Below are 10,100 nucleotides of genomic sequence, written 5' to 3' on the forward strand. Positions count from 1 at the left end.
AGTTATGATTATCATTATGAATTTTGCACATCATGTATTTTGAAACACTTCTCCTAGATGGTTTATCGAAATCATGTAATATGGGCAGTAAAATGATCTGGAGGGGTTGCTCAAGAGAAATTGCGAACAGATTTTTGAATTTTCGAAGCATATTGAAATGGCGAAGGTTTGAATTATGGCGACCTATTAAAGAAACAGGAAGTTGGTGTTATAGGCAGAAAACAGTGACTAATTTGGATGTAATTTGGCAGCTACATGTGGAATTGCTACTGCTACTCAGAGACAGAGATCTGGCCTAAGGTGTGGCTTCGGGACTCTATAGCGCCACCTAGCAGCATGTTATCTGTTGTGGTTGACACAAACATTCACGAAAATGAACCAAATTTGGTGGGCTTGTGCGTTATTGATATCGATAGTCAGAGATAGAGCTCTGGCCTGGGGTGTGGCTTAGGGACTCTATAGCGCCACCTAGCGTGTTGTCTGTTGTGGTTGACACATACATTCAGGAAAATTGACCAAATTTAATGGGCATGTGTGTTGCTCATGCACATGCCCACCAACACGCACATGTTGATTTGTTAGATTCCGAAATGTCACAGGTCTCCGCACCGCAGGTGCTCGGGCCCGCCATCGCCGCTTGCGGCTATATTGATGATAGAAATTGTTAAACTCTTATAGAACTCAATGAATAGTTGATCACAAAAAAGAAATTGTTCAGCTATCAGTCATTCAGTCATTGTTCTGGCAATATTAAATCAGATATTTTTTGGATTATCTCAAATTCTCAATGTCTTGCGTTCAGTGTTCATAATCCATCCAATCCATAAAAATGTTGGCATGTGGAAGAAAAACATTCAGAACATCAGAAAACAAAACAACGAACACAAGAATCATCTTCTTCTCTCTCTTATTTGCAGCTCCTTGTGCCCCTGTGAACATCAGCGCCGAGAGGCTGTGTGAGTCCGACGGGCTGCTCGTGTCCTGGAGCCCGTCGCCGGTGGCCCAGTCCTACCAGCTGACCGCCACGGCAGGAGACGGAGACGTGCGCAGCTGCAACACCTCCCAGAGCAACTGCACCCTGACTGACCTCCACTGTGGCCAGGCCTACAGCCTCGCGCTCCGCGCCAGCCATGAGAACTGCTCCAGCCAGCCCAGCGCTACCACCACCGTCAGCACAGGTCAGAGGCTCATTTGGCTTTAAGACATTGACAGGACCGTATTCATGGGGTTCATCAGGTCCCTTTCCACAGGTGTATTAATCAAGCACCATGCAGTCTGCATTGATAATCAAGGTGCTTGATTTCATACACCTGTGGAAAGGGACCTGATGAAACCCATGAATAGATGGCTCAATGACTTTTGAATGGATGGGGCCCACATCCCTGAAATCCTCACCATTTCCAGTTCAAATCTAGGGTCAGATACATGTTTATTTTGGGCTCACAACTTGACAGGGTGACAGGGTACACAGCTTTTTCACTATTTTCAAGCTGATTCAAGTACGTAAGCAAGGTGAAAGTTGCTCTTTGGGCATTCATTTTACTGGAAGTTTCCGGGTATTCCCGTCCAGTACCTTTTCAGCTGTGTGGGTGTGTAAGTGACGTGTTCTAAAGGTAACCCTTGGTCTTCCTGGTGTCTTGCGTGCAGTGCCCTGTCCGCCTGAGAGCTTGTCTGTGGCGGTGGAGTGCGGTAACAGCTCGGCGGTGCTGTCGTGGGGCGCGAGCGCGGGCGCGGTGAGCTACGTCGGCTGTGCCCAGGCGGAGAACAGCAGCATGCTGTACTGCCACAGCTCCGGGGAGTCGTGCCTGATGGAGGGCCTGGAGTGTGGCGCCACCTACAACTTCACCGTCCAGGCCTCGGACGGCCAGTGCAACTCATCGTTCAGTGAGCCGCTGACGGACGGACTAGGTAGGCTGCACAGCACACCCTCACAACCTTTCAAAATCCTCAACTCAATCCACAGTTGATGAGTATACTTTGACTGATTAATATGATTTAAATATGATTTAAATATGCGAGTTGATTTGTGACATGCTTTACATGTTAATTGATTTGGTTTACAGCCTCATCTTTTAATTGTCTCAGGACAGATCTCTAAATATGTTTAGGTTTATTGGAGGAGAAAAACAGCAAAAATAGCTAAGACATGCTCATTCAAAGTGCAGTGTTCAGAATGTTCAGAATGCTCAGGGTAATCTGAGTCATTGGTTTGACAGCTCGGCTTGGGCATAATATGTTTGCCGATACCTGACCCCTGCTCCTTCTACGTCCCCTCCCCCACAGTGCCATGTGCTCCTGCGGGCCTGCAGGTCCATCTGCGGTCCATGAGGAATGACCGGCAGGTGCTTCGGGCCTTGTGGAGCGCCGTGGACTGCCCTGACGCCCAGTACCTGCTGGAAATCTCCGGTAGCCTGCTGGGAGACCCGCAGATGCTGTTCGAGTTCTCCTCCTACTGGGCGGTCAACACCTTCTTCGAGGTGCCCGTCCCCTGCAGCTCCACGTACAGCGTGACGGTGAAGGCCAGGAGCTCTGCAGGCACGAGCCCCGCATCGGCTGCTGTCACTGGAGCCACAGGTTCGACTCAGTTCCTCAGTGTCCTCTTAAAGCATAGCATTGCCTAGTTGATTACATTTACATTACTTTTACATTCCCTGATGTATCCCATGAAATGACTGACAGAGTTTCCAGCCATTGGCTGCTGCATGCTTTTCTTCATCTCTGATATCCTATCAGTTGACTCTTAAGTAAGTCAGGCCCTCTGATTCAGGATCAGCTGGGCAACTGCACTAGTTCTCTGCTTTGTTGTGGTGAGTAGCTTAACTGAACTGACTAGCGTGAGTGTAATGCTTCATCTGATCTTGTCTCCCAGCACCCTGCCCTCCTCTGGGCGTGATGTACACGGGCTCAAACGTGTCCGCCGTCGTCTCTTGGAACGCATCCGTGTTTGCCACCGAGTACAGCGTGTACGACGTGTCTGGCTCAGTCCCGGTTGAGATCTGCGACACCGCAGATCTCTCCTGCCATGTGACCGGCATCAACAGCGAGGACATCACAGTGACAGCCAGCAGCAGCATTGGGGAGAGCAACCCAGTCTCTGTCACACATGGTGAGAATGTGGCTTAGCATTAAATATGCATGTACTGTAACATGTACGGTGTACGCTCTACCTGATACACTACTTACAGGCAAACAGATAGGGCCTCTTTGGGGTCAGTGTCTTGACTGGATGCTTGAAGTGTCACTAATGGCCTTGTGCCTTGTTTGTTGATCCTTTCTGCAGAGATCCAACAGCGTAGAAGAAGAAGATCCCTCCACTGTAAGTTATATTTTCCTACTACACATCTGGCTTCATACATTTCATGATATTCTCGAGATTCATTGGGATTTATCTTGATCTACAGGTGATTTACCTGCCCCTGAGCTGGCAATAGCCGGAGTGGGGACAGACTCCATCCGGGTGAAGTGGACTCCAGTGGCCGGGGCATCCCACTACACGCTGCGGGTCAGAGAGCAACTCGCTGTCCGTCAACTCAGGCTCGGAGTGACGTCAGTCTACGGCGAGTCATCAGGCGTGACCAACCTGAAGCCGGCCACGGCCTACTGCTTCAGCGTGTCGGCCGTCATGGACTCGCTTGCCAGCACCATCTACTCAGAGCCAGTCTGCGCCACGACTGGTGCCAGCATCTAAAGCAGTGACCTTGTTATATAAAAATATGGCCCGTTAGCATACAAAGTTAATGAGGGATTGGAGACTAGTACTCTCAAATGCTTTTTGGATGGGCTTTATCAGGGCAAGTTACTTATAGGGTTGTGGGTGCCAAAGACTGGGGAAGTCGCATTTTGTTAATGTGCAGATGTATTCTCGAATAACTTTCTAATGAACTATCAAGAAACATTATTGACTTTAAATATATTATGAAATGAAACTTTTACTTACAGTATCTTATTCAAACCTACCAAATGCATCTGTTCTATTTACACCTTTGTCAAGCTGTCTGTAACTTGGGTTATGCGGGTCATTTTCAGGTTTCTTATCTTTTTGTATATTAAATTGCTTATCACCTAAATATATATATACATCACAGCACTGTAGACTCATGGGTGTATATGTAAATATTTTCTTTTGTGAACAAATGAATCAGTGTCTTTGAAATGAATGCCAAATGTACTATATTTTCTATCCCAGTGTGAAGACCCATCTTATTTTGTATATTAACCAATTAAATTAAATGTAAAACTATATGAAATTAACTTTCTACCACTTCGGATGCCTGCATACAAAGAACACCAAAAATCTGATATAAATCCAAGTTTCAAGTTCTTTCAAGTTGTCGACTTGGCTCTTCCTAAAAAGAGGCAAATAATATGTGAGTTTAAGAGATCAATTTCTCCTTTCATACAAATATTAATATAATGTGAGTTTAAGAGACTAATGTCCCCTTTCATAAAAGTTTTTTTTATTAGAAAAAGAAATGCCACAGAGCAATGAACCAAACACAACACAATTTCAGCACAGCTCAGTGCATGGTACAAATTTGTGGTCGCTCCGTACAATTTAAAACATTCTCAGAACTTTATGTACAAAGCATTTCAGAGGATTGTTGAAAACAATAAGAAATAAAATCATAACAATTACAAAGGAAAAAAAAAAAAGAAGCTTTTTTTGCCCCCTCTCCATTCAGAGCTCTTGTGCTGGGGAGGAGACTACAGGGAGGTACCTACAGAGGCACAACAGTGAGGGGGCCAGGAAAAGAACAAGGTCCCCCGCTGCACAATACCTTTTGTTTGTCCTTCTCTTTAGCTTTTACCGTCTTTAGTCATGGGTGAGGACATTTGACACAGAAAGATAAAACAAGGGGGGGGGGGGGAGAAAGAAAAGGAGGGAAAAAAAAGAAAGAAAAAAAAAGAGATGTTGAGAAGAGCTGGCCAACTGAGGTGAAGTGGGTCAAGGGTTTGGGTAGGACTGAGGGGGGGCGGAAGGGAGGGCAGGGCAGGGCAGGGTCTTCATCAAGGTGAGCCGTCGTCACGGCGATCTGGGCTTTGGCTGCGCCTGCTGCGTATGTCGCGCTCTTGGCTGCGGCTGCGTTTGTGCGAGCGCTCCTTCTCGCGGCTCGGGCTGGCCTCCCTCTTCTTCCCGCGCTCCCGCTCCTCCGGCGGCTCGTGCCGGCTGCGGCTCCGCGAGCGCTTCTTGCTGGAGCGCTCGGCCTTGTGCCGGCGGTCCTTGCTGCGGCTGCGGCTCTTCTTGCTCTTCTTCTCCTCCTTGTGGCGCGGCTTCTCCTCACGCTCGTCCCGGTGCCGCCGCTCCTCCGCCGCCTCCCCTTTGCTCCTCTTGTCCTTGGAGCGCTCCCGGTCGCGCTCCCTGTCCTTGTCCTTGTCCTTGTCCTTCTCCCGGTCCCGGTCCCGCTCGCGGTCGCGCTCGTGGTGGTGCTCGCGCTCCTTCCGCCGGCTGCGCTCGTTGTCCCCGTCGCGCTCTCGCTCCTTCTCCTTGCGGTGTTCCCGGCTGGAGCTCCGGCGGCTGCGTCTCTCGGCGCTCCGGGAGCGCCTCCGCTCGTGGTCGCCCCGGTCTCCCCGCTCCCTGTCGCGGTCCCGGTCGCCGCGCTCTCGCTCGCCCCGGTCCCCCCGGTCTCGGTCCTTGCCCTCGCGCTCCTTGCGCTGACGGTCGCGCTCGCGCTCCAGCTCGCGGTCGAAGCTGACGCCGCGGCGCTCTCTCTGGTGGCTGCGGGAGCGGCTGCGTTTGGGGGAGCCCCTGGGACTCGGGGTCCTGCAAGGAAACGCACAGGACAGGGGACAAAAGGTCAAGAGAACAGTGATTGAAAAACTGGGATGGATCCCGTCCTCTTTCGTTAGGCCCCCACTTGTACAACATAACTAAGTGCTATACGCATAACTATGCAATACACCTCTGTTCAAACAATGATTTAATGTCTACTAAGATAGAAAGGGAGCAGTCTCACTCTGTCAAACAGCTAGGTTGGAATTATACCAGCTGATTTAAAGGAAGGAAGGGTGCTTTTGAACACTACTTTGAACAGTATCATTGTATTTTTTTCCCCCCAAGAAATAATTTGAACTCGTTTGTTCAAACACAAAATTAAAACGTTTCAAGTAATTTCAAGTTACTTGAAGTTACAAGAACTCGGTTCATCTAAATGTGGGGTTTCCCGATTGGACGAGTCACCCACTTTGAGGACCCCTGACGGGCGGACTCTGCCGCGGGTTCCTCGACCTTCTCCTCCTTCTCCGGCTGCTTCCTGGGCCGCGCTTTGAGCTGCTGGTCGATCATCTTCTGCACGGGCACGGGGATGCGTGGGAACAGTGTGGAGAACCACTCCAGCTTGGTCAGGAAGGAACGCAGCATCTCGCCGACGGTCATGACGCAGCCGCCGCCGGCCTTCACGTCCAGCTCCTGTCGAGGCAAGCGTGACAAATAAAGAGAATAAAGAGATACTTTTTAATGATGGAGCTTGACACGACATAACTTCAAGTTCACATCTTAGAAACAAAAACTTGAATTACACTGATTCACTAAGCCCTCATTGCTTTTTCTTGGAGAGAGAAAAAAAAAAAACTCGGAACAAACAAAAAAGTATTTGTGATGACCAAATACTGACACTTCACCTCTGTTTTCATCTAGCTTAATACTGACACATATGCAACAATTATGCCTGAATAAGTTGGACTCAGGACATAGGTTGAATGAGAATTGATCTTCCCCCCCTTTTTGCATTTGTTTTTAAACTAATCACTAAGCCCAATCCTCTTCCGGGAGTGTTTACACTGCAGGCTCCCCAAAAATCGTCCCCCTGGAAAGAAACATGTACGTAACAATAAAAGTAGCCGTCATTACACAATCATGCATGGGCTTCACATCGCTCTCAATCTCCGTTAGGCCAAAGGTCCCGGGGAGGTGTGGGCTTGGGTGGGAAGGGGGGGAGGAGTCTGGGGGGACCCGCAGTGCAAGCACTCCAGGGAGAGGAAGTGAGGCGTACACCACCAGCAACATGGAGACCAAGTCTGAATGGGTAGAACAGTCGCTTGGCACTCACACACGCAAACCAACTGTGTTGAGATACAATATCCAATTCACCTGCTGCGCAACGGCCATCTAAAGGAGAAAACATTGGAAATTAGCCGGGTGGGGTGTGGATTTTCATGAGATGTGCTTAATATGCAAAGAAAATTAAACAAATAAAACAAATGAAAACCAATGAGAGTAGGCCTGGTTGCACAGTGAACCAAAGGGTCAATGCATGAGAGGGCTAGAACTCCTATTGCTTTGATCAACTGTTTGAAACGGATATAGAGAGCAAACATAGGTGCTTTTTTAGACTTCAGGTGTCCCTGCCCTGTGTGAAATTAGGCGGCAGATTGTGCAGCTATCCAGGCAGGACAGTCTCACTAGACAGTGGTAAAGAACCGAATGCCTGAATGTTCTTTAGCTAGAATCATATTTTTAGCCATCTTAAAATAGTTCTAGAATTCATCCAATTAAAGCGTTTTGTTTAAAACATGGTCCGAGTACTGGTGATGGGGCGGAAAAAAATGAAAAAAAAAATAAAAATAAAAAAAAAAGCGATTTCAATGGGACAGTGCATTCATTTTGGTAATAAATAGAAATCAAGCGAGTGCAACAAGTCCTGAATACATCTCAGAATAAAGGACTAAAGAAACGAAAAAAAGAGGAGGAAAAAAAAAAAAAAAAATCATGGCATGCCTTTCAAACGTTCACTACTTCCAAGTCCTATAAATACTTACCCTGACAACCAGCATCAGAGCAGCTTTTTTGCCTATTCCACTCGCAACAAACTCATTAGGCCAAATGAATGCAAAGGTGAATATCAGCTATGTGCATCACAATACAAAGAAGACTAGAATAAATCATCATCTCCATGCACTACTTCAGCATCAACAGAATGTAAATCTGTAAAAGCATTACCCGTGTCCACATACCTCCTCATCATCTAGAAAACCGTCGTACCAGTCCACGAGGTCAGGAGGTGGCTGGGTGTACCTGTGACGGGAGGACAGAGACGGGCATACAGTGAGACTGGACATCCAACACCAGTACTTCCATGATGAATGACGACAAGCATGTTTTAAGTTGTGGTAGACGAGTTAAGCAGATGCACACCTTATGTACATGAAGCCAAGAGCCCTGATGTAGGGAGAGTCAGTGTGTGTGATCAGGCCCATCACCTGCTTGCGGGTCAGCTTCAAAGTGAACAGCTTGTACAGCAGGCAGAAGGCCGTAGACACTATACCTCCGGTTCCAACGCCACGGACCTGCAGAACAGGAGAGTGTTTGGTGACTTGACATTTATCCTTTTCTACTTCAGTTCTCTGCTTTTTGAAAATGAAGCAGATTTAAAAGCATACACTCTGTGGTGAGCAGTTCATGTTCTCAGCTCGACACCTAGTCACACTGAAGTGATGATTTAGGGTTCTGAGGCACGTACTTCTACTTACCCCGCCGCACATGCCAGTCTGGCCTGCGGTCTTTCTGCTGCCTTTTTCCCAAGGCTCCACATGTGTGACCTGCAGAAGACATGGTGATGGTTTACAATTAGGGGTCATTAGCCTACCTCTATAGCCTTCTAGGTTCTGTAATAGGTGCTGCAAATGGCATCAGTATTTCTGGGAAGTTTGAGCCATGGCCAGCCATTCCATATGGGTCTACATCTACCCTGTCACAAAGCAAACCTGAAGTCCAACTCTCGGAGCTTTTTCTTTTATAGGTCATTATGCTGAAATTGAACTGAAATTCTAACGTTACATCTATCAATGGCCAATAAAGATATGGAAATGGTAAAGCATCAAGATTAACTGATAACATTAAGACAAAGAAACTAACACTATTGAAGATAATCGCTAGGCCCAGCGTCTTAAGCGCTCAAGTAAACCAATACTGATCTGGCGATCAAGCTGCTCAATAGAGAAGCAAATGTAAACTTAAAGCGCTGTAACGTTACTTCCGCCGCAGTTTACATCATGTCCACAAATAACATGGCTTGACATAAACGTAGCGCGAACGTTGTCTTTTTGTATGGCTATACACCTAGCTTCCGTCAATGTTACTTTGAAATCCCACATTTTAGTCAAATTCAAAATGATACCGTCCTATGTATGTATCGTTACTGAGAGGTTACAGACAACATCCTTAGAGAAACATTAATGTAGCCAAAGGCGGAGTTATCCAACATTTGACGTTAGCGCTTAAAAGCGTTTGCTAGCCAGGCTGATGAATATTAGCATGTAGATAGCCAAAGATGAAATTGCTTGTTGGCGTTGTTTGCCCCGAAGTGTCAACCAAATAAATAACGATCAGGTCCCCACTAGGAATGCTTAAAAGACACTAATATATATCCGTCTACATTAAACACACTAAACATTCTAATATTCACAAACATTATATACATGAAGTACAGTAAGGAAGCATGCTAGCTAGTCGGATGACTCCTAATTGCAGACAGTAGTTGCTAGTCGGCTAATGGCCATTTTCGATTCGTTACCTTGAAGTAGATTTCGTCCACAACCTCGTGGTATGTCTTAAGTTCATACAACTGAACCTTGAAATACGGAGATGAAAGCACATTCGTGAGGATCATGGGGTTCAAGTTCATTGTTTTTTCGTTGCCCCAGAGCGGCAACACATTCCCATGCTTCCCTGAGGCGGGTTTATTCACGGCCTGCTGTTGCTGCTGATTCCCGACAATTGCGTTGTTTGCCATAGCTGTGGCTATAGCTACCTCACTCGAGCGGCAATATGTGGGAAATTAGCAGAGTAGCTAGCAAAGCTAACTGCAGCTAACACAATCGAAATATTACAACTTAAACGCCATCAAATTACATTCGAGATCCATATATTACATCCAAAAAGTAACACGAGTAGACAAAAAAACAAAAAAACGTCCTCTCGGAACAAGACAACACCCGACAAATGATTTAAAACTCAGTGCGGGTTGAAACGATGTCTTCAATGAGCTGTCGAACAAGATGGCCAACGCGCCGCGCGCACTAATGTAGGAGAAACGGAAGGGGATATTGCGTTTGCATCAGCGGTCCAATAGCATTTGGTTTACTGGTACGTCTATCAATATGCA

At 47.0% G+C, this 10,100-nt stretch overlaps 1 protein-coding gene across 1 annotated transcript; it reads right to left on the reverse strand.

Moving 5' to 3' along the window:
• Nucleotides 1-4,435: 4,435 nt before the first annotated feature.
• On the reverse strand, nucleotides 4,436-10,007 carry prpf38b (pre-mRNA processing factor 38B). Its single transcript, XM_062522029.1, has 6 exons — nucleotides 9,510-10,007; nucleotides 8,467-8,535; nucleotides 8,132-8,283; nucleotides 7,951-8,011; nucleotides 6,183-6,406; nucleotides 4,436-5,761 (listed from the first exon to the last, which is right to left on the reverse strand). Exons 1-6 carry the CDS (start codon nucleotides 9,726-9,728, stop codon nucleotides 5,008-5,010), a joined length of 1,479 nt encoding a protein of 492 aa, XP_062378013.1. The 5' UTR covers nucleotides 9,729-10,007; the 3' UTR covers nucleotides 4,436-5,007.
• Between the last annotated feature and the right edge of the window lie 93 nt (nucleotides 10,008-10,100).

The sequence above is a fragment of the Sardina pilchardus genome, chromosome 2, assembly GCF_963854185.1.
Source record: "Sardina pilchardus chromosome 2, fSarPil1.1, whole genome shotgun sequence".
Classification (NCBI taxonomy): Eukaryota; Metazoa; Chordata; class Actinopteri; order Clupeiformes; family Clupeidae; genus Sardina; species Sardina pilchardus.